At 38.4% G+C, this 26,183-nt stretch overlaps 1 protein-coding gene across 1 annotated transcript in view; it reads right to left on the minus strand.

Moving 5' to 3' along the window:
* The window catches only part of CASQ1 (calsequestrin 1), a 102,384-nt gene that overhangs the window by 70,235 nt on the left and 5,966 nt on the right, over window positions 1-26,183 (minus strand). Inside the window, exon 2 of the mRNA XM_082275248.1 lies at window positions 7,135-7,219. Coding sequence (XP_082131374.1) covers window positions 7,135-7,219 — 85 coding nt within the window. The remainder of the gene's footprint in view (window positions 1-7,134; window positions 7,220-26,183) is intronic.

The following is a 26,183-nucleotide window of genomic DNA, read 5'->3' on the forward strand; positions in this document are numbered from 1 at the left end:
ATCAGTATGACCATACCTCAGGTATGTAGGCCGCACTGTTTACAGTCCGCCAGTATGACCATACCTCAGGGACATTGGCCACCTTGTTTACAGTGCACCAGTATGACTGTACCTCAGGCATGTAGGCCGCACTGTTTATAGTTCATCAGTATGACCATACCTGAGGCATGTAGGCCGCACTGTTTACAGTCTATCAGTATGACTGTACTTCAGGCACAAAGGCCACCTTGTTTACAGTCCCCCAGTATGGCTGTACCTTGGGCACATAGACCACACTGTGTACAGTCTATCATTATGACCGTACTTCAGGCACGTAGGCCACCTCGTTACAGTCAATCAATATATCTGTACACAGTACCTAAGGCATGTAGACCACACTGTTTACAGTCTATCAGTATATTATAACCGTACTTCAGGCACATAGGCCACCTTGTTTACAGTCCCCCAGTATGGCTGTTCCTTGGGCACATAGGCCACACTGTTTACAGTGTATCATTATGACTGTACTTCAGGCATGTAGGCCACCTCGTTTACAGTCAATCAATTTGACCATACCTGAGGCACATAGGCTGCACTGTTAACATTTAATTAGTATGATTGTACCTCAGGCATGTAGGCCGCACTGTTACATTTAATTAGTATGATTGTACCTCAGGCATGTAGGCCGCACTGTTTACAATCCATCAGTATTATGTGCCTCAGACATGTAGATTACCTTGTTAACAGGTAATCAATATGACTGTACCTCCGGCATGTACCCTATGCCACACTGTTTAGAGGCTACCAGTATGACGGTATCTCACAGTCATGTAGACTGCACTGATTTACAGTCCACCGGTATGACCACGGCTCGACATGTAGGCCGCACTGTTTGCGGTCCTGGTGTGAGAAGTACCAATGCCATCTTAGTGACATCCTCATTTGGCTTTTTACCAGCCATGGCAGTTGGCCTAAACTGGGAATTCTGGAAAAGCCTTTTTCCATTTATTTTTATTTGGCCATCCTTCCAGTAACACATTTCCTGTCCTAGGGTGACAACACTCACTGTACTGTATGTACAGAGGAGCAGTGTTGTCACCCTAGAACAGGATGACGGAACACCTCCTCATCTCCAAAGTATAGGGAGGTGTTCTGTAGTTTAAAAATGTGAGCAAAAACATAAGTGTGCTTTGGATAATCCTGAAGAGTGCACAGGACACAGAACCGCACCGGATTTTTGAAAGGTCCCACATCTTCCAATCAAAAGTTCGATCCTGGTGGAATCTAATCACGGCACTTTGGACAGAGACTTATGGCAGACCTCTATGAAAGTGGGAACTGAGAAGAAGTACCATCACCCATTCCTTATTTTTTTTTGTTACATCTTCCAGCTGCAGCAGATTGGCAGTTGGTGGGGTGAAAACAGCAACAATAAAAGAGTGTATTCCAACTGCAGTGGAGTGTATTGATTTTTCTTAAGCCGCTTCTCTCTGCCGCCATCATCTCCCATTAGAAGACGGCCACTCAACATTAACTTCTACCCTTCTGATGAGAAGCCCCCTGAGGAGCGGATCCAACCAGTCCTTCTGTGGACACTTCCAATATAGAGGTTTTCAGAGTGCGTGCCAGGCTCATCTCGCTGAGCATTACGCCAATCTACCGCTAATGAGCAAGTAGTTTATCAGCGAAGTTAACGCAACCGGGTTTGTTTGTTGCTTCATTCCACTAAAACATTGTGTTCTCCGTAAAGCCTCAGCGCCTGGAGCCCCCCCACCTTTTTTAGCCGAATAGGGGTCTCTATGGTAACCAGCCGCTTCACTTTTAAAGTTAATTGGACCTAGCCTTTAATATCTGTAACCTGCTCCTTCTATGAGATTGTTTATGAATAAGGAAAATAACAGCATTTCTCCTGGGCATCAATAGGGAGGAAATTAGATTTATCATCTTCAGGAGTCGAACTCGGACAGTGGAAGGAGATGGACGGGAAGGTTAAAGAAGTGCAATCATTATTTCTACATTCCTTCTTTTCCTTAACTTTCTTTTTCCTATGTATTTTCTTACTTCCTTTCCTCCATTTCTTCCTCCATTCCTTCATGTAATTCCTTGCTTTCATCGCTTTCCTTTATTTTCCCACTCCCTTTCTTCCTTTTTTACTTCTTTCAGTTCTTTCCTTACTTCTTTCCATCCATCCTTCCTACCTTCCTTTCTTTCTTCCTTCCTTTCTCCCCCAAACCCCTTCTTTTCTTTTCTTCCATTCCTCACTCCTTCCTTCCTTCCTACCCTCTCCTTTTTCCTTCTTTTCTTTACCTTCCTTTGCTCCTCCCCTCTCCTCCTTTCCTGCCTTCTTCTTCCCTTCCTTTTTTCCTCCCTTCCTTTCATTCCTTCCTCCCCTGCTCTCGATCCTTCTTCCTTCCTCCTCTCCTTTCCTTTATTCCTTCCTTTTTTCCTTCCTTACATCCTTTCCTTCCTTCTTCTTTAGTTCCCTTCTTTCCTTCCCCCTCTTCATTCCTTTCTTCCTTCTAATCCCCCTTCCTTCTTTCACTTCATTCCTTTTTCCCCCTCATTTCCTTCCTTTTTCCTTAGTCCCCTTCTTTCCTTCCTTCTCTCCATTCCTTCCTTTCACCGATCTATTTTTTCCTTCCTTCCTTCCCTTTTTCTTCCTACCATTCTTTCCTTCATTTTTCCTTAGTCCCCGCCTTTCCTTCCTTCCTCCTCTCCATTCCTTCCTTCCACACATCTATCCTTTCCTTTCTTTCTTCCTTTTTCTTCCTACACTCCTTTCTTTCCTTTTTCCTTAGTCCCCTTCTATTCTTCCCTAACCCCTTCTGTTGCTCCCTTCTTTTCTTCTGTCACTCCTTCCTTTCCTTCCTTCATACCATCTCTTTTTGCCTTCTTTCATTTTCCTTACCTTCCTTCTATCCTCCCCTCCTTTCCTGCCTTCTTCTTCCCTCCCTTTATTTCCTCCCTTCTTTCCTTTCCTTCCTCTTCTCCTCTCTATTCTTCTTCATTTCTCCTCTCCATTCCTTCCTCCCATCTCTCTATTTCTTCCATTCTTTCCTTCCTTCCTTCCCTCCTCTCCTTCCTTTTTCCTTAGTGCCCTCCTTTCCTTACTCTTCTCCATTCCTTCCTTCCACCCATATATCCTTCCCTTCCTTTCCCCCCCCCCCCCCTCATTTTCTTCCTTTCTCCATTCCTTCCTTCTATCCCTTCCATTCTTTTTTCCTCCTCTTTCTTTCTTTCTTTCTTTCTTTCTTTCTTTCTTTCTTTCTTTCTTTCTTTCTTTCTTTCTTTCTTCCTTTCTTCCTTTCCTCCTCTTTCTTTCATTCATTCTTTCTTTCTTTCCTCCTCTTTCCCCTCTCTTTCGTCTTCTCTTTTTTTCCTTCCTTCATCATTTTTTATCTTATATAAATCTTTTCTCTCTATCTTATTCTCCCCTCTCTTCTTTTCTTTTTTCCTTCTTTTTTTCTGTCCTGCTCCTCTTTCTTTCTTTCTTTCTTTCTTTCTTTCTTTCTTTCTTTCTTTCTTTCCTTCCCCATAATTCTTTCTTTTCTTTCTCCCTTTCCTTCTTTCTTTCTCCCCCTTCCTTCCTTCCTTCCTTCCTTCCTTCCTTCCTTCTTTCCTTCTTTCTTTTTTCTTTCTTTCTTTTTCTTTCCTTCCTTCTTTCCTTCTTTCCTTCTTTCTTTCTTTCTTTCTTTCTTTCTTTCTTTCTTTCTTTCTTTCTTTCTTTCTTTCTTTCTTTCTTTCTTTCTTTCTTTCTTTCTTTCTTTCTTTCTTTCTTTCTTTCTTTCTTTCTTTTCTTTCTTTTCTTTTCTTTCTCCCTTTCTCTCTTTCTTTCTTTCTTTCTTTCTTTCTTTCTTTCTTTCTTTCTTTCTTTCTTTCTTTCTTTCTTTCTTTCTTTCTTTCTTTCTTTCTTTCTTTCTTTCTTTCTCCCTTTCTCCCTTTCTCTCTTTCTCTCTTTCTCTCTTTCTCCCTTTCTCCCTTTCTTTCTCCCTTTCTCTCTTATCAGCCAGAGTTAGAAATATTTTCCAGGTGATGTGCCCCTCTCCCTTCACCGCCTTTGTCATCACTGATCACACTCTCACTGACTCAGAACCTCCTCGCTCATTAAGTGGGCGTCACCCACACAGTGACTACACATTGCGGCATCAAGGTGACGATACCTTGCTGAGAACGCTGCGTAATGACAATTAGCAATTATTATTTTTATTTTGTTACGGCTCCTAAATTGCAGCAAGGTGATTTTTAAGGTTTGAAACTATGCCCCAATGCCACCCAAAAACACATTTTTTACAACTTCTGTTGGGTTTTAAATGCTCTTGGTAACCCGCTGGGGGAGATTCCTCCTACTACAAGTGGCCTTGCCAACACACATTGCGCAGACATGGTTCACCATTGTCACTGGTCAGGAAGCAAGTCTCAGCTGACACTGGAGATGGTGCTAGAGGAAGTGACTGGAAGAGACTGCAGGAGATCAGCAGCAAAAAAATGCAGTAAATCATGAAAAAAAAAATGTGAAAACAATATTTTTACAAAAAAAACAAAGAAAGCAGTTGGTTTGAATAAGCATTGCTTTATCAAACTAAATGTCATCTAGCAGGTGCAGGGCTTAAACAGTAATCCTGTCAGGGCTCTATATTTATTCGAAATGCTTCACATAAACTTGTTTAAAAAATAAATGATTTTGCAACAGAATTTGATAGCACAATATTGTTAGAGTCGCATAGATAAATCCTCACACCTAGCAATCTCACTAGAGTGTGGTGCAGCAGTGCCCCCTATTGGTAGACATACTAACTACATCTTATATACATTTATTTAGAATGCTTGACACTACAATGTGTTATTTAAAAATGAAAGACTTTTCAGCCTAATGTCTGGCATTCTACACATTAACAGAAAATCTTTAGAGAAAAAAAAAATGCTCTGAGAAACTCAGGGTGGTGACTTTCAATATATCGAGTTGAAGTTTTAAGTAAACACCATTAATAGTAGTGGAGAGTTGTACTGTGTTAGCCATCGATTGATGAAGAACATTTTTGGAGTTTAGGTGAAAGCTTTCATAGGCCAACTTTAATTTATTTTTAAGATTTAAGCTTGCATCTTTTATAACTTAAAGATTTCAACCCAAAACATGCTGCGTTATGCAACCTTGCTACAGCCGTATATATATTTGCTTGGAAAAGATAACAAGGGGCTGCATGAAATGTGTCCGGAATCCCACTTGTAAAACTGATGATTATTGATAACTAGTTTGTAAAAAAAAAAAAAAAGTTAGTCTAAAGCCTCTGATAAGTTTGCATATTAAAGCTTGTCTGCCCCCCTGTGGTGACTTTAGAGAATGCCTTCAAATATTTAAAGCAGTGTTTTTCATTCAAGAAAACCCTTTAAAAATTATGGACAATCTCGAGGCACCCTATAAAACATTATGGCTAGCCTCAAGGCACCCTTTAAAAATTATGGACAGTCTTTAGACACCCCATTCTAAAATGTAAAAACTATTCGAATCAGGGTCGGGACAAAGGAGGGGGCGGAGGGGAGGCTGCCCTGGGCACTGTGGTATCATGTAGGGTGGGGAGAGCCACAAGGAGATTGGGGGGTTTGGGTTTGTATTGAAAGAGAGAATTTGGGGGGGGCAGGGGGTAAGTATGGTTTCAGGAAGGGAAATTTTGGGGGTGCTAAGAGTGGTGATCTAGGGGGAATTTGTGTTGGGAGAGGGGATGGGGGAGGAGATTTGTGCTGGGAGGGAGGGATTTGAAGTGGGGGGGGGGACGTGACTTAGGAGGGAAGATATTTGGGGTAGAGGATTTGTGCTACGAGGGTGGATTTTTTTTGGGGGGGGGGCAAGATTTGTGCTGAGAGGGAGGATTTCAGCAGGGGAGCAGATATGTACTGGGAGGAGGGGGAAAACAAATGCGATGCTGTAGCACCTCTCTCCTGCGCTCAGAAACAGGGCCCCCTGTCTAATTCATTCCACAAAACTCATACTTGGCTTCACAAATGGCTATGGACTTGCTGCCCTGTAGGACTGGGGTTATCCGAAGGTACTGATTTCAAAAAGCAAACAAAGGGCGCACTGGCCTAGCGCATTATCCTCAGTAATAGGCTTTATTAATTAAAAGCGTATACACTCACAAACAAAAGTTGTAAAACAGCATATCCAATTCAAACATCTGGAACAATCTATGTCTATGACCACTGTTCTCAATAGATGTTGGCTGACGCATTTCGAGGCTAAGCCCCTTCTTCAGAGCCACTTTCTGACTCTGAAGAAGCGGCTTAGCCTCGAAACACGTCAGCCTCGGAACACTTCCTATTTATTTACCAGTTAAGCTGAGGCTACAGAGAGGGACTGAAATCTATTTCACCAGGTGAAGGGGGCCCTTTAAGGTAGACTTAATGGGGCCCCGTGATTTCTAACAGCAGCCCTTGGTGGGAGGGGGCTGTTGACATCTGATGAAAGGGGGGGGGTTTCTCTGGACATCTAGTCTTACAGATGCAACCAGCCCTTTGAGGGCGACCATAATGCTGATGTGATCCAGGATGAAACTGAGTTTGACACTCCTGCCTTAGAGCCTTTCTTCAGGGCTCTAAGACATCCCAAGTTTTTTTAGCTTCAAGTTTGGCAATAAAAGATATCACTTAAACTCCAAACCTTCTGCATTAATCAATGGCTAACATGGTACAATACTCTACTACATTCCTTCTTCTGAAAAAACGACTTTACTGGCTATTATCTCAATCCCTCTAGCTTCAATACTTTGTGATTCTCCGATGTTATCTGCATACACAACAGAACATCCATTTCAAGGAACATTGCACTGGTCCACCTTGACTGTGGCTAAATGAAGTTGAGTGGCTGGCTGGCTCGCCAAAAATGCATCTAATGTCTATAGGCTGATTTATTGTGTTTGCCAGAGGGAGTAGAATGCTTGGCTGGCTCGCCAAAAAATGCATCTGAAATTGGTAGGCTGGAACACTGCACTGGTCCACCTTGACTGTGGCTAGATGAAGTTGTGTGGCTGGCTGGCTCGCCAAAAATGCATCTAATGTATATAAGCTGATTTATTGTGTTTGCCAAAGGGAGTAGAATGCCTGGCTGGCTCGTCAAAAAATGCATCTAAAATTGGTAGGCTGATTCATTGTTTTCCTACTCACCTAGCTTCTTGGCTACGGCAGCGTCATCTTCAGAGTCCACCAACCCAAAGCCCACACCTTTATCTTCTAGGACTTGGGCAGCTAACTAGGGAAAAAGACAAAAAAGGGAAAAAAGAAGGGAGGAGGGGGGGAGAACAATGAGAATTTTTTTAGTGCAGTGATATGGAAGTAAAAAAGAGAACAATACAAAGCATAATAAATCACCTTCACGATCCTGCTGTGATAGATCAAAAGAGCAAAACAAGGGCTGAGATATTTAGTCTTTTGATCTACACACAGATGGAACCCCTACACATACAGAACAAAGGAGCTACTGAAAACACCCTAATGGTGGCTAATGCAACTGCACACATTGCGTCTCACAGCCGCATGGAAGCAGTGCATGCATGGAAATCTGAGGACCCCATTTTTGTAAGCCCCGCCCACCTAACCTCCGACTAAGACAATTACAGGAAACAAATTATCTAAGAATGAATAGTATACATTTATGTGGTCATCTTAGAAGGTGTATTCGGTTTTCTCTTTCAAGGATGAAACCTGATGTTCTAGATCAAGTTTTCCTCTGTTTTGTGAAGAACATAACCAGGCCCAATATGTACTGCCACTGTGCAGCAGTAGGAAGATTTACACACACAAGGAAACTCCATGGGAGTGTTCCTCTAATATGGAGGAATGTTTGGGAAGTGTAGACTCTAAACGTGTTTTTTAATCATGGTTCATATCTACTGTGGAATTTGTGGTCCCATAATGTTTGCCTAATGTAGCAGGTTAGGTTGCAAGAGTGGTAGGTATTAACAGTAAAGTGCAATTAGTTATCATAGTTAATGAGCAAATATGGCTTCCCTCATGTACATACAGTAGGTTTTTAAAATGTTAAACACACACATGGATAAGGTTGTTTGCAACAGGCGTAGAGACCCGGGAACTCAGCACAGGGATGGTGGGAACCTCTCATAATGGGCACAGCGGGTGTACAGACCCTGGAACTCAGATCAGGGATGGTGGGAACCTCTCATAATGGGCACAGCAGGTGTACAGACCTGGGAACTCAACACGGGGATGATGGAAACCCCTCATAATGGGCACAGAAGGTGTACAGACCTGGGAACTCAGTTCAAGAATGGTAGGAACCCTTCATAATGGGCACGGCAGGTGTACAGACCTGGGAACTCAGCACAGGGATAGTAGGAGCCCCTCATAATGGGCACAGCAGGTGTGCAGACACGGGAACTCAGCACAGGGATGGTGGGAATCCCTCATAATGGGCACAGCAGGTGTACAGACCCAGGAACTCAGCACAGGGATAGTGGGAGCCCCTCATAATGGGCACAGCAGGTGTGCAGACCTGGGAACTCAGCACAGGGATAGTGGGAGCCCCTCATAATGAGCACAGCAGGTGTACAGACCCGGGAACTCAGCACAGGGATGGTGGGAGAACCTCATAATGGGCACAGCAGGTGTACAGATCCGGGAACTCAGCACAGGGATGGTGGGAGACCCTCATAATGGGCACAGCAGGTGTACAGACCCGGGAACTCAGCACAGGGATGGTGGGAACTCCTCATAATGGGCACAGCAGATGTGCAGAACTCAGCGAAAGATTTTACAAATAGCCATCTATAGTGAGAGACAGATGAAACATTGCAGACACTACCAGCACTGAAATATTAGTTTTGGGAGGACTAAAGCCTTTAAAAGGCAATCCCATCTGGCCCATTGGATGACTTGGTTCTGGTCTTTTAGAAAACGCAGCATCGGGACTCTAGGGAGAGGCTATGTTACAGTTAGGGATCTTATAAAAGGGTCTATTTTTGGCCGCCCTGGAAGGTACGGCCAGTTCGGCTCTCGGAGAGGAGATTTCAGCTCCCTCTAAGCCGGAGGGTTCTTTTTCCGGAGCTCAGGCCATGTGTAGCCATGCAGCGAGGAGCCTTTTTTCCTGATGGTGCATTTCAGCCTGTAACCTAAGCAGTGCACAGGCAGCGGTATGCACGCCAGCTCCACTCAACACATCTCCCATCTGCCAGCCAAGAAAGGCCTTTCTTGGCCATGGACTTATCGGTTGGCCTGAGAGCGAGGGAGGGCAGGGCAACATTTTTATACTGGAGTCAGCGGAGACGCTTTCCCGGCCTGACCCAGCAAGCCTTATAAAGGTAGACCGAGGGGGAACCGGCCTGACCCAGCGCGCCTTATAAAGGTACACCAAGGGGGCACCGGCCTGACCCAGCATGCCTTATAAAGGTACGCGGCCGAGGGGGCACCGGCTTTATTTAAACTGCAACTTCGGAATGTTTTTACCTGGTGCTGCTGCTGTGAAGATTTTTAATTTTCTTGGCTATATTTAGACACCCCCTCCTTCACCATTTTTCACTACACTGTCTCCTTCACCTGTCTAAAGGGGAGACTAATTAGGATTCGATTGTAAGCTCTTATGACCAGGGCCCTCTTGTAATGTAGCTGTATTGTCTCCCTTTATATTGCAAAACGCTACACAAACTGTTGACGCTATATAAATCATGAATAATAATAGTATTATTATTATTAAAAATATTAATCAAATAATAATAATAATATTTATAATAATATTTTTCAAATAATAAAAAAAGCATAGTTACAAAGTATCCTCCTCATTCTGTTTCCTCTGCTTCTCCCTTTCCCCTCTCATCAAGTTTAAAAAAAAAATAGAAATCTTCTCATTTTTTATGACATATCTTATTTTAGACCAAGCAATGTCATCACTGGGTCGCTGTGCTTCTTGTATTGTATTGTAGCTGTACTGTCTTCCTTTTTATATATATATATATATATATATATATATATATATATATATATATATATATATATATTTTTTTTTTTTTATACAAACTTTTATTGAAAAGAAAAAAAATGTATGGTGTTACAATATAAAGGGAGAATAAAAACAATCAATTCTCCCTTTATATTTTAAAGCGCTGCCCAAGCTGTTGGCACTATATAAATCCTGAATATTAACAATAATGATCAAATAATAATATTAATAATAACAAAAATAATATTTGAATAAAAATAATAATCATAATAATAATAACCATAATAATAATAATCATCATCATAATAATATTCAAAAAAATAAGAACATAGTAAAAAAAACTATCAGTTGCATTTCCTGCAAGCTGAAGTTTAATCACCTCATTTTGTTCCCTATGCTTCCTCCCTTCCCCTCATCAATTATTTATTTATTGTTTTTAAATAAAAATCCTTCAGTTTTCATGAGATATCTTATTTTAGACCCAGTAATGTCATCACTGGGTTGCTGTGCTTCTTGTATTGTATTGTAGCTGTAATGTTTCTTTATATTTTAAAACACTGCCCAAACTGTTGGCACTATATAAATCCTAAATTTTAATAATAATGATCTTCAATAAACTTTTTGGAAAAAAAAAAAAAAAAATAATGATCAAATAATAATATTAATAATAACAATAATAATATTTGAATAATAAACATAATAATAATAATAACAATGATCATCATTATAATAATATTTTAAAAAATAAGAAAATAGTTACGGGGTATCAGTTGCATTTTCTGCAAGCTGAAGTTTAATCACCTCCTAATGTTTCCTCTGCTTCCTCCCTTCCCCTCTCATCATTTTTTTTTTTTAATAAAAATCTTTCAGTTTTTTTTTTGGGGAAAAAAAAAAATCTTTCAGTTTTCACGAGAGATCTTATTTTAGACCCAGTAATGTCATCACTGGGTCGCTGTGCTTCTTGTATTGTATTATAAATGTTTCTTTATATTTTAAAGTGCTTCCCAAGCAGTTGTCACTATATAAATCCTAAATAATAATAATAATGATCAAATAATATTATTTGTAAAAACAATAATGATTAAAATAATATTGATAATAATAATCATCATTATAATACTAACAAAAATAGTATTCAAATAATTAAAAAAAAATTAAAAAGTATCAGTTGCATTTCCTGCAAGCTGAAGTTTAATCACCGCATTATGTTTCCTCTGCTTCCTCCCTTCCCCTCTCATCAATTTTTTTATTTTTATTTTTTTAAATAAAAATCTTTCAGTTTTCATGACATATCCTATTTTAGACCCAGTAATGTCATCACTGGGTTGCTGTGCTTCTTGTATTGTATTATAAATGTTTCTTTATATTTTAAAGTGCTGCCCAAGTAGTTGTCACTATATAAATCCTAAATAATAATAATAATGATCAAATAATATTATTAGTAAAAACAATAATGATTAAAATAATATTGATAATAATAATCATCATTATAATACTAACAAAAATAGTATTCAAATAATTATGAAAAAAATTAAAAAGTATCAGTTGCATTTCCTGCAAGCTGAAGTTTAATTGCTGCAATGTTTCCTCTGCTTCCTACCTTCCCCTCTCATCAACTTTTTTTTTTTTTTTTTTAATAAAAATCTTTCCAATTTCATGACATATCCTATTTTAGACCCAGTGGTGTCATCACTGGGTCGCTGTGCTTCTTGTATAGTATTGTAGCTGTAATGTTTCTTTATATTTTAAAGTTCTGCCCAAGCTGTTGCCACTATATAAATCCTAAATAATAATAATAATAATAATGATAATGATCAAATAATTATTATCAAATAATTATTATTAGTAGTAAAATATTAGTAAAAACTCAAATGATATTAAAATAATAAAAATATTCATATTAATAAACATTATTATAATAATATCTACTACTACTAATAATAATAGTATTCAAATAATAATAATAAATAGTTACAAAGTATCAGTTGCATTTCCTGCAAGCTGAAGTTTGATCACCTAATTTTATTTCCTCTGCTTCCTCCCTTCCCCTCTCATGATTTTTATTTTTTTTTTAATTTTTAAAGTTTTCATGATATATCCTATTTTAGACCCACTAATGTCATCACTGGGTCGCTGTGCTTCTTGTATTGTATTGTAGCTGTACTGTCTCTCTTTATATTATTTTATTTATTTATATTTACTTATATATATTTATATAAGTGCTGCCCAAGCTGTTGGCACTATTTAAATCATGAATAATAATATTAATAATAATAATACTAAAATATTCATAATGATAATAGTAATAAAAATTATATTAATAATATATTAATAATAGCAAAATATAATAATAATATTCAGCCTAATTTTGCTTCCTCTGCTTCATCCTTCCCCCTATCATCAAGTTTATTATTATTATTATTTTTTTCTTAAATCTTCCTATTTTCTATGACATATCTTATATTATATGTAATCACTGGGTCTCTATGCTTCTCTATGTAATGCAGGTAGATCATGGCTGGTGAGAGGGGCTGTACATAGCTTCCTGAAAACTTCACAGCACCCCTCCTCAGTGCTCCTCCCCAGAGCCCTTATCCCTGATGCAAGCAGTGAGAGTATAGCTCCCAACTGTCCTTGATTTCCTCTTTTCATTCAATATCTAAATTGCTACATTTGTAAATTTCAAAATCCAATATAAAGGAATAATAGCACTTGTGGTTTTAACTAATCATTTTTTTTTTATAATTTTAATATAAATATTATATGAATTAATAATATAAATAAATAATAGTTATTATTATATTTTAATAATATATAATATATTATAATTAATATTATAATTATATTAGAATAATAAAAAAAATTTGTACGATTCTCCTTTAAGGGGACGTGGCAGGGGTGTGTCCTACGCCTACATCCCTTGGCTAATTTGTCGTTTTAAAAAGTTGAGAGGTATGGTGGGAGGAGTTATGCAAACATTAAAATGCATTGATGGGCGGGAGTCAATCTGGAGGATTGGGGGGGGGGGGGCGTTATATTTGTGATGCTGAGCCTTCATGATTGACAGAACTGAAATCCAATGAATGAAAGGGGCGGGGCCAGGGACAGTCATGCTGAGCAAAAATAAAGAGCTAGATTGATGCTGGATGTCCTCCAGCCCAGAACATGAGGCGGGGCTCTATCTGACTTGTTGCAGCTTCTAATGCACATGGTGAGAAGCTCACAGTGTGCGGTGAAATCAGAGGAAGCCCTTTCAGTCCAGGAGAGGAGCCGCTACAACCGTGCAAGACAGAGAGCTCAGGATGAAACGCATTGAAGCCAGACTTTTGAAGTGATGGTGAGAACAGCCTTGCCGTGGAAGGAAGGATCAGGATCAGAGCAATTACATTCATTACCAATCACTGCCTGCAATAAACTGCAAAGGCTGGAGACAGACTCCCAGGTGCAGATGAGGAATTTGCAGACAGAAGAGGGTATGGACAAAATGAATTTATTGCGAGGAAACAATGGAGGAACCAAAACTTTTTTTTAGCTTTGGATTTAATGGGGAGGGTTTAGTATCTCTGCCAGGTTTCTATTGTTGTCAGTGACACCATTAGGGACTTTCCTCCTCACTTCCTGTCACAGTGACACCTGCCACACTCTGCCGCGTCTCCCTCCCAAATCTGTACTTCTTGGCTCTGACAGTAGGGCGGCGGTATGTTAAGTCACAGAGCTGAGAGGACTTGCCATGGCTCATTCTAGATGAGGTGGGTATTCCCAATTAGGCAGTGGAGGTCGACGTATGAGATATAGGAGGACAGAAGTGTGGCCCCCAACATAACCCGGATCACAGAAGTGTGGCCCCCAACATAACCCAGATCACAGAAGTGTGGCCCCCCCAACATCACCCGGATCACAGAAGTGTGGCCCCCATCATCACCCGGATACAGAAGTGTGGCCCCCAACATAACCCGGATCACAGAAGTGTGGTCCCAACATAACCCAGATCACAGAAGTGTGGCCCCCCAACATCACCCGGATCACAGAAGTGTGGCCCCCAACATCACCCGGATCACAATAGTGTGGCCCCCAACATCACCCAGATCACAGAAGTGTGGCCCCCAACATCACCCGGATCACAGAAGTGTGGCCCCCAACATCACCAGGATCACAGAAGTGTGGCCCCCAACATCACTCTGGGCCATTTATAACAAATGCATTGGATGAATATAACGAGAATTCTGGGCATAATTTACTACATACGTTAATTTCCTATGAAATTCAGTGCCATCTAGTGGTCCTAATGCAGTATTTTTCTTGAAATACCTCAATTGGGAAAAATGCCACATAATGGCCTTTAGATGGCACTGGCTAGGCAATCACTCTATTAGGTAAAAAATTGGTCAAGGATGGGAGAATGTGATGAATTTTTTCTTAATAGAGTGTTTTTTTTATGATCGTCAGCTCCATCTAATGGCCATGATGTGGTATTTTTCTTAAAACCCCTGAATTGGGAAAAATACCACACCATTGCCATTAGATGGAGCTGATGATCATAGGAAAACACTGTATTAAGCAAGATACGGTCAGAATTCATCACATCGCCCATCCGTGACTAATTCTTACCATATTTTTTCCTTAATAGAGTGATTTCCTATGATCGTCAGCTCCATCAAATGGCCATGATGTGGTATTTTTCCCAGTTGAGGTATTTTAAGAAAAATGCTTCATTGTGGCCATTAGATGGAGCTGACAAATTCAATTATAGGAAATCCCTCTATTAAGAAGAAATATGGTCATAATTAGTCACGGATGGACGAATGTGATGAATTCTGACGATATTTTTCTTAAAATATCTCAATCGGGAAAAATACCACATCTTTGCCAATAGATGGAGCTGAAGATCATAGGAAATCACTGTATTAAGAATAAATACAGTCATAATTAGTCACGGATGGGCGAATGTGATGAATTCTGACAGTTTTTTCTTAATAGAGTGATTTCCTATGATCGTCAGCTCCATCTAATGGCCACAATGCAGTATTTTTCTTAAAATACCTCAATTGGGAAAAATACCACATCATGGCCATTAGGTGGCGCTGGCGTCCATAGGAAATCACTGTATAAAGGAAAAAATATTGTCAGATTTTATCACATTCGCCCATCCGTGACTAATTCTTACCATATTTTTTCCTTAATACAGTGATTTCTTATGATCATCAGTTCCATCTAATGGCCATGATGTGGTATTTTTCCCAATTGAGGTATTTTAAGAAAAATACCACATTGTGGCCATTAGATGGAGCTGGCGGTAATTGGAAATCACTGTATTAGGGAAAATTACGGTCAGAATTAGTCACAAATGGGCGAATGTGATGAATTCTGACCAAATCTTGCTTAATAGAGTAATTTCCAATGATCGCCAGCGCCATCTATAGGACATGATGTGGTATTTATCCCAGTTGAGGTATTTTAAGAAAAATACAGTCAAAATTCATCACATTTGCCCATCCTTGACTAATTCTGACCGTATTTTTACCTTAAAACAGTGATTTCCTATGATTGTCAGCTCCATCTAATGGCCACGATGTGGTATTGTTCTTAAAATACCTCAACTGGGAAAAATACCACATCTTGGCCATTAGATGGCACTGACGATCATAGGAAATCACTGTATTAAGAAAAAATATGGTAAGATTTAGTCACGGATGGGCGAAAACAATTAATTCTGACCGCATCTTTCATAATACAGTGATTTCCTATGATCACCAGCTCCATCTAATGGCCATGATGTGGTATTTTTCCCAATTGAGGTACTATAAGAAAAATACCATATTGTGGTCATTAGATGGAGCTGACAGTCATAGGAAATCACTCTATTAAGAAAGAATACGGTCAGAATTCATCACATTTACACATTCGTGACTAATTCTGACCGTATTTTTTCCCTAATACAGTGATTTCCAATGACCGTCAGCTCCATCTAATGGCCATGATGTGGTATTTTTCTTAAAATACTTTAATTGGGAAAAATACCACATCGTGGCCATTAGATGGAGCTGGCGGTCATAGGAAATCACTGTATTAAGGAAAAAATACGGTCAGAATTAGTCACGGATGGGCGAATGTGCTGAATTCTCACCATATTTTTCTTAATAGAGTGATTTCCTATGACCGTCAGCGCCACCTAATGGCCATGATGAGATATTTTTCCTAAATTAGATATTTAAAAAAAGAAAATCCAGCATTGTGGCCACTAGATGGCGCTGACTATCCATGGGAATGAAATGATGAACTGTGATGTTTATCCAGGAATTTTTTTTTTCTTACAAGTAGACCCTATAATATTCAGTATATAGGTTTTTGGGTTAAGGCTCAGTGTCAGTTATTAGGGGGTTAGGTTTGTGGGTTAAGGCTTAGTGTCAGGTATTAGAGGGTTAGGTTTTTGGGTTAGGACTTAGTTTCAGGTATTAGGAGGTTAGGCTTTTAGGTTAAGGCTTAGTGTCAGGTATTAGGTGGTTAGGTTTTTAGGTTAAGGCTTAGTGTCAGGTATTAGGTGGTTAGGTTTTTAGGTTAAGGCTTAGTGTCAGGTATGAGGGGTTAGGTTTTTAGATTAAGGCTTAGTGTTAGGTTTTAGTTGGTTACGTTTTTAGGTTAAGGCTTAGTGTCAGGTATTAGGGGGTTATGTTTTTAGGTTAAGGCTTGGTGTCAGGTAAAAGGTGGTTAGGTTTTTAGGTTAAGGCTTAGTGTCGGGTATTAAGGGCTTAGGTTTTTGGGTTAGGGCTTAGCATCAGGTATTAGGGGGTTAGGTTTTTGGGTTAGGGCTTAGTGTCAGGTATTAGGGGGTTAGGTTTTTGGGTTAAGGCATAGTATCAGATATTAGGGAGTAAGGTTTTTGGGTTAGGGCTTAGTGTCAGGTATTAGGGGGTTAGGTTTTTGGGTTAAGGCATAGTATCAGGTATTAGGGGGTAAGGTTTTTGGGTTAAGGCTTAGTGACAGCTTTTAGGGGGTTTGATTTTTGGGTTAAGGCTTAGTGTCAGGTATTAGAGGGTTAGGTTTTTGGGTTAAGGCTTTGTGTCAGGTATTAGAGGATTAGGTTTTTGGGTTAAGGCTTAGTGTCAGGTATTACTGGATTAGGTTTTTAGGTTAAGAATTAGTGTCAGGTATTAGGTGGTTAGGTTTTTAGGTTAAGGCTTAGTGTCAGGTATGAGGGGCTTAGTTTTTTAGGTTAAGGCTTAGTGTCAGGTATGAGGGGGTTAGTTTTTTAGGTTAAGGCTTAGTATTAGCTATTAAGGGGTTAGGTTTTTAGGTTAAGGCTTAGTGTCAGGTATGAGGGGGTTAGGTTTTTTTGGTTAAGGCTTAGTATTAGCTATTAAGGAGTTAGGTTTTTAGGTTAAGGCTTAGTGTCAGGTATTAGGGAGTTAGGTTTTTATGTTAAGGCTTAGTGTCAGGTATTAGGGGGTTAGATTTTTAGGTTAAGGCTTAATGTCAGGTATTAGGGGGTTAGGTTTTGAGTTAAGGTTAAATCATGGAGGAAGTTAAGGGTTAGGTGTTGGGGGCGGGGTTAGGATGGTATTTAAGGGGTTAGGTTTAGTTTTAGGAAGGCTTTGTAACATCGGGACACTTAGAGGAGCTCCTGGATGTATCTGTGTTCTCAATGCCGAGAACGACATGCCAAGAAATCGGACGTCACGGAACTGTCAGTATTAACATTCTGTCCTCTCCCAGTCTCTGTGCCGGGAGTTTAGGATATTTGGGATATTTGAGATTTGGATATTCATCCACCAATGAATGAAATACTTTCTGATATCACTCATTGTCACTCCAGCACACACCAGCATTCACCTCTCACACTTATTTCCTATGTTGCATTATCTTAATAATTATTTATTCTGGTTAAGCCTGAATATTGTTATCTGAAATCTCTTTTTAAAAGGATAAATAAAAGTAAGAAAGACATGAGGGGTTTTTATTTTCTATAAATAATATTACATGTTCTATAAATAAATACATTTATTATAATTATTATTAATAATAGTATTATAATGTATTATTATTATTATTATTAATAATAATAATATTTGGGGTCTCTTTTTCTTTTCTTACAGGGAACAGACAGTGAGAGGGCATCGCTCAGCAGAGGTTCAGGAACTTGTGAGGTGTTCTCTGGATTCTGGTTATCTTAATAAATAAATATTATCTTAATAATTAATTATTCTTGGTAAGCCTGAATATTGTTATCTGAAATCTCTTTTTAAAAGGATAAATAAAACAAAGAAAGACATCAAGGGTTTTTATTTTCTATAAATAATATTACATTTTCTATAAATAAGTATATTTATTATAATTATTAGTAATAGCATTATTATGTATTATTATTATTATTATTATTATTATTATTATTATTATTAATAATAATAATAATAAAAATATATTTTTTATAAATAAAAAAAGTATTATTATTATTAGTAATAGTAGTATTAAGTATTATTATTAATAAAAATAAAAAATAAGAATAATAATATTATTAATAATTATTAATGATAATAATAATAATAATATTGTTATTAATGTTGTTCTCCTTTTCCCTATATTTCATATTATGTTTACTTTAATATATAATATATATATATATATATATATATATATATATATATATATATATATATATATATATATATATATATATAATTATTATTATTATTATTTTTTTTTACCAAGTCCCCATTTTTTCCCACTGCTGAATAGCTGAATACTCAGCAACAGCCAAGTGGGCCTTAAAAGTAAAATCATTTGTTATAATGTCCCCAACTGTTTTACAATATTGCATCACAGCAGAATATCTGACTGCTTTGAAATTACCCTCTGGTTCCCCTTTTTCCTATACTGGAACACCATTAATTCATTTTTATTTTTATAGTATTCTTTTTTATATTGTTTAAATAATAATTTTTAAATAATGTTGTTGTTTATCAGGTTTTTTTTTTTTTATAACATTTTTTACGGTTAGGTCAGATTAAATGGTAGTTTGCCTATACTGGTTACAATGACAGGTTCATTTCTAACAGAAAGGACCATAAATAGCATTTACTTACTGTCCCTGTGTTGCTTCGGTCTACCTGCCTCACTACAGTATTATAAAAAATAAAATTATGAAATAATATCTGATTTAGACTTAACCTGTATAGTAATGTAAGAGTTTCTCTTTCCTGCGAGGTTGCTAAGAAGAGTGTACTTCCCTAAGTAGTGTTCCCCTTTTGCCCCACCTCGGAGGAACCCAGAACACGCCCTCCCGCCTCCTCACAATGCAGAACTTGGTGCCAGAGCAGCCAATCACTAGGCCTGAGCATTGTCACATGGGAGTGTGCACAGTTGGACATGATGATTAACCATTCAAGCACCAAGTACTGCACTGTAAGGAAGCAGGGGGGAGTGTCCTGTGTTCCTCTGGGGTGGGGCAATAGGGGAGCACACGTTAGTTATGCACACTTTTCTTAGGGTCCCCCCAAGAAGGTAAAAGTGTTACATTACTGTACAGGTTCAGACTAAATCATATATAATTTCATAATTTCACTTTCATAAATAATAAAATATAATAAAACTAAACAGAATATGAAATAGGAGCATGAAAATGCAAGCCTTCACTGCCAAATGTTTTTTTTTTTTTACAGTAGAGTTATGTATGTAATCATTTATTTTGTCAGCATGCGACCATGTTGACGCTGTCCACAAGCATTTGGAGACCCTGATCTGCAACATAATCAATTATTTTCTAAAGCGCTGAGCAAACTGTAGGCACTATATACAGTTAATCTGTATAATAATAGTAAAAATAATAATAAAAAAAATAAAACAAAATTATATAATAGTAATAATAAAATACAAAAATATATAGCAAAAATAATAATATAAAAATATAATAAAAATAATAAAATATAAATAAATAAATATAAAATAATAATAAAATAAAATAATAAAATATAAAAAAAAAACAATAAAACAAAAAATTATATAATAATAGCAATAATAAGAATAATAAAGCACAAAAATATGTAGCAAAAATAATAATAATAAAAAAAAGAAAACACTTAAAGTGGTTGTAAACCCACTTTTATGACTTTTACCTATAGGTAAGCCTTTAATAAGGCTTACCTATAGGTAGGTACTGTAAATATCTCCTAAACTTGCACCATTTAGGAGATATTTACATTGCATGCAACGGATGACATCATCGCTCTGAAGAAACAGCCGCCCTGTGCCGTGACCGGCAGCTCCCACACGCATGCGCGGGAGTGACGTCACGCGGCTCCGGCCAGTAATACAGCCGGAGCCCACAAACCCGGAAGAAAGACGGGCGAAGAGTGATGCGGCCGGCAGCAGGGACAATGCAAGCTTTGTTGGAGGTAAGTGTCACATAATGTGCTAGTATGCGATGCATTCTAGCACATTATGCATTCACTTTGCAGGGGAAAAAAAAAAGGAAGGGTTTACTTCCTCTTTATTGATATAATAATAATGTTAATAATAATAATAATAATATAAAAAAATAATACTCTAAAATATGTAGTAATAATAATAATAATAAAAATAATAAAACACAAAATTATGTAATAATAACAATAATAAGAATAATAAAAAACAAAAATATGTAGCAAAAATAATAATAAAGAAAAAATGAAAACACAAAATTATATAATAATAACAATAATAAGAATAACAAAACACAAAAATATGTAGCAAAAATAATAATAAAGAAAAAATTAAAACACATAATTATATACTAATAATGTTAATAATAATAATACAAATATAAAAAAATAATTTTAAAATTTAAATTTAAAATGAAATAAGTCGGCGCTAAATTCAAATTGAATAAAATTAAACTCAATATAAAATAATGGAATGTAAATATCATAAAGATAATTACATTCCATTATTTATATTTACATTCCATCATTTTATATTGAGTTTAATTTTATCCACTTTGAATTTAGCGCCGATTTATTTATTTATTTTATTTGCTTATGTGAGTATGTGGTGACACTACAAAATTGGCAGCTTTATTCTTAAATACTACCACTTGATTGTGGTTTACTTTCTACACAAATCTTTCCAATTACTTCATTGGTAGCGCATTGGCCTTTTTACTTTTTTTAAAAAAAATAATAATAATACTCAAAAATATGTAGCAAAAATAATATCAATAAAAAAATAATAAAACACAAAATTATATAATAATAATAATGATAATAAAAACAAAAAAAAGTTTAGGAAAAATATTAGTAATTAAAAAAAACACAAAATGATATATTAATTTCAAAACACAAAAATATGTAGCAATATTAATAAAAATAATAAAAGATATAACAAAACACAATAATAAAAAATAATAATTATGGGTTTAGGTAGAAAACAACAAAGCCTCAGCTTTTTTACTGATGATTGCTCAGCAATAGAACTGGGAATTTCTGTAGGGTGTCACTGTGTTCCACAACAGGTTCACTTTAAAGCAGACCTATCACCTCCCTAACATTCTCTAGCTGACATAAGGGTATAAAAGCACATTGCTTACCCTTCTCTTAAGTAGGGATTATTCAATTTGGGGAACCACATTTTGCTGTAAATTTCTGGTCAGAGAGAAAATCTCAATTTGATGGAAATCCCACGGTAGAAAGGTGTCACTGGCACAGGTGTCCCCATTGGAAGATTTCCCCTCGCTTCCTGTTATAGTGACAACGCTACATTTTTTTTATTTCCCCTCACTTTTAGTCCCAGTGACCTTGGTCACCAAAACACACGGAGAAGGTGAATCTCCTAACGTAGACAGAAACAAAAATAAAAAAAAACAATGTGGACTGTAACACCCCCACCTCTCCATCCTAAAATGTTTTGGCTTGATGTGCAAATATCATCTTTCGCCTCTATAGTCGGACCCCTGGATCCTCCCATTGCACAGCGATGCTCTTTGTCTGTTAGGCACATGCAGGCCCTTTGCTTCGGCCCACAAAGGTTCAGTGGTTGATGATGGAGAGAAGAAGCTGAGTGAGTCGGTAACAAGGTCCTTTGGACTCTTTAGGTGTCCACTTCAGAGCTCTATACTGCTGGGGCGACTGAGGAAAGCACGGTGTATCACTAAGATGCGGGCTTTCCCAAAATGGCCGTCCAGTGGAGTCATCATTCAGGGAGACTTTGAGATCCCACTCTCTGGGAGTGGAGCCTTTTAAAGCCCATCCTAGCCCATCGTCTATGAAGAGGGGCTGAGAACCACCCGGCAGCTTCAACAAGGGGGACAATGTGGGAGGGGGGAATTAGGGGGAGGGGGTTTGGCTGCTAGGGTTTGAAGGTTCTTGGGGTGGTTTATGAGGATGAATATACAACTTTGGTTTAATGCTGGTAATTATGTAGGGTGAAGTGCTTTTCTGATACACATTGAATAGTGTAGATAAATCCACAGCTAATTGTACAATCAGATTGCATGGTGTATGGTTTATGTATGGTGTATGGCTTATGTATGGTATATGGTTTATGTGTGGTGTATGGTTTATGTATGGTGTATGGTTTATGTGTGGTGTATGGTTTATGTATGGTTTATGACTTATGTATGGTGTATGGCTTATGCTTGGTGTATGGTTTATGTATGGTGTATGGCTTATGTATGGTGTATGGCTTATGCATGGTGTATGGCTTATGCTTGGTATATGGTTTATGCATGGTGTATGGCTTATGCTTGGTATATGGTTTATGCTTGGTGTATGGCTTATGTATGGTGTATGGCTTATGTATGGTATATGGCTTATGCTTGGTGTATGGTTTATGTATGGTGTATGGCTTATGTATGGTATATGGTTTATGCATGGTGTATGGCTTATGTATGGTGTATGGCTTATGCATGGTATATGGTTTATGTATGGTGTATGGCTTATGTATGGTGTATGGCTTATGTATGGTATATGGCTTATGCATGGCGTATGGCTTATGCATGGTGTATGGCTTATGTATGGTGTATGGTTTAAGTATGGTGTATGGCTTATGCATGGTGTATGGTTTATGTATGGTGTATGGCTTATGCATGGTGTATGGGTTATGCATGGTATATGGCTTATGCATGGTGTATGGTTTATGTATGGTGTATGGCTTATGCATGGTGTATGGCTTATGTATGGTGTATGGCTTAAGCATGGTGTATGGCTTATGTATGGCGTATGGGCTATGCTTGGTGTATGGCTTATGCTTGGTGTATGGCTTATGCTTGGTATATGGTTTATGCATGGTGTATGGCTTATGCATGGTGTATGGCTTATGTATGGTATATGGTTTATGCATGGTATATGGCTTATGTATGGTGTATGGCTTATGTATGGTGTATGGCTTATGCATGGTGTATGGCTTATGTATGGTATATGGTTTATGCATGGTATATGGCTTATGTATGGTGTATGGCTTATGTATGGTGTATGGCTTATGAATGGTGTATGGCTTATGCATGGTATATGGCTTATGCATGGTATATGGCTTATGTATGGTATATGGCTTATGCATGGTGTATGGCCATCTTTTCGGTGTTCCCATTTTCCACGGATCAGCAAATCCACCAGTAATCTCGGTTCATGCGAGGTGGAGCCAGCGGAGGGTTACAGTGTGCATCCAGTAGAAGGGGCTCAGGAAGCTTTATGAGCGGCACATACTGTACTGAAACCTGACACGCCGCGAACCTGTCTCCTGCCAGCGCCGGGAATTCGGTTTTGTAACCTTAGAGCCCGCGCTATTTTTACCAGCCCCTCCGGTATGCCTAATATCGGTGCAGCGACAATTTCATCATGCTATATAATCTATATATATATATTTATATATATATATTTTATCATCGTGCTCTGATTGCATGCATATTGACTTGCCTAAGGTAAGCTGCAAGAGATCGGCAAGCCCCTCCCAATATCTGCTCGAAACCAAAAAAAAAAAAAAAGATTTAATTTATTTGGAAGAATCTACCAAAAAAAAAAAATATGCTTTGCCCGGAGTTCCGCTTTAAGGGGGCCTCATATCGGCAAAAGACACCTAAAGCCCAGCTCAAGCAAAAACCTATTTTTTTTACACTTTGGGTGAAACATAGGAGGGTTAGTATACCTTACCAACTGTGTCCCCATAGAGAAGATTTGTCTTCTTGTTCTGTCTGTTACCTGGAGAGGAAGTGATGGCAAATCTCCCTCATGGGGTCACAAAGAGAAATAAAATCCTAACTGCCTCCTTACTGCCTGTGTTCCCATCAGAGAATTACTCTTCACTTTCTGCTCTCACACCATAGACAGGACGTGGAAAGATTTTCCTTCATTTCCTGTTCTGACACCATAGACAGGAAGTGGAGAGACTTTCCTTCACTTCCTGTTCTGACACCATAGACAGGAAGTGGAGAGACTTTCCTTCACTTCCTGTTCTGACACCATAGACAGGAAGTGTAGAGATTTGCCTTCACTTCCTGCTCTTTCTGACAGCCCATCAAATAGACAAGAAATGGGGAGATCCTTTCTCTCTTTATGTTTTAAATGAAAGTGGAACTCTGGCCTTGCTTTCTTTTTTTTTAATCTGCCTTACTCCCTGTGTCCCCATCTGAGAATTCACCTTTACTTCCTGTTCTGACACCATAGACAGGAAGTGGGAAGATTTTCCTTTACTTTCTGTTCTCACACCATAGACAGGAAGTTGAGAGATTTTCCTTCACTTCCCGTCCTGACACAATAGGCAGGAAGTGGGGAGATTGACGTTAATTTCCTGTTCTGTCTGACAACTCATCAAATAGACAAGAAATGGGGAGATTTTTCCTCACTTTATGTTCTGAATAAAAGGGGAACTCTGGCCTTGCTTTTTTTTTACTGCCTGTGTCCTCATCTGAGAATTCACCTTCACTTCCTGTTCTGACACCATAGACAGGAAGTTTAGAAATTTCCTTTCACTTGCTGCTCTGACACCATAGACAGGAAGTAGAGAGATTTTCCCTTGCGTCCTGTTCTGACACCATAGCGAGGAAGTGGAGAGATTTCCCTTCACATCCTATTCTGACACCAGAGATTTCCCTTCACATCCTATTCTGACGCCAGAGATTTCCCTTCACATCCTGTTCTGTCTGACAACCCATCAAATAGACAAGAAATGGGGAGATTCTTGCTTACTTTAGGCTCTGAATGAAAGTGGAACTCTGGTCTAGCTTTTTTTTTATAATCTTTATCCCCTCCGCTCCCAATGTCAACATCCTATTTACCTTCCATACGCTCCAGTGATGTCACCTGGCTTCGGTCCGAGGTTGGCAACCCTCTTTTGGCGGTAAGGCGGTAATATCATTCTGCCCATTTCCTGTGAGCCCAGCTTGCCATCCACTAGATGGCATCACCATTATACAGGTTAGGCTCATAATCCTCGGATGGCATTAAGCGAATGTCACTCAGTCCTGGAAGAATGCCCACCCCCCGCTGCTGAGGAAGCTGACCGGAGTTTTGCTTAAACCCATCAAAAAAAACAGAAAGTGAGGAGAAATATTCCAAATTATGGATATCAACAGCCCTTCATATGCTCAATCAGAGGCTTTTATTGGGAACTCTTAATGTCTCTAAGCCCATACTCAAGCTCCTTCATGAGGCAACATTAATGTAATTACAGGTCCTAATTAAGCATACAATGTGCTGGTGAAATCCATTGATACATTGATAAGGGCATTATCTGTTATAAATCTTTGCAGCTCTTCCATAAGGACAAATCCGACCGGAGATCACCATGTTCTCCGTAGCACATCCCATGTTTGGACACAGATGGCAGTAAAAAGTTGATCGAGGTTCTTACCCTTTACCATTCTATCCAAATTGTTTTTTAAAAGTTTGGTATTGGGTTCCTGAAGGATCCCAACTTTGGCCAGCTGGGAATCATGACAAATGCATGCAGATATGAGGGGTACCAATGGGAAGTTTCAACATTTGGAATACACCATGTATGGTCTATAGCAGCCCTTCTCAACCCTACAGCTTAGCTACAGTCTAAGTTACCCCTAGCAACCTCAGGATGAACCCTAGAGTTCCATGGAACCCTAGTTGAGAAATCTGTGATAGGTGATCAATCAGCTACAGTCTAAATTATCCCTATCGACTTGAGGAGGAACCCTGGTTGAGAAATCCTGCGATAGGTGGTCAATCAGCTACAGTCTAAGTTACCCCTAGCAACCTCAGGATGAACCCTAGAGTTCCATGGAACCCTAGTTGAGAAATCTGTGATAGGTGGTCAATCAGCTACAGTCTAAATT

The sequence above is a fragment of the Pelophylax lessonae genome (genome assembly GCF_965119305.1).
Source record: "Pelophylax lessonae genome assembly, chromosome: 13".
Lineage (NCBI taxonomy): Eukaryota > Metazoa > Chordata > Amphibia > Anura > Ranidae > Pelophylax > Pelophylax lessonae.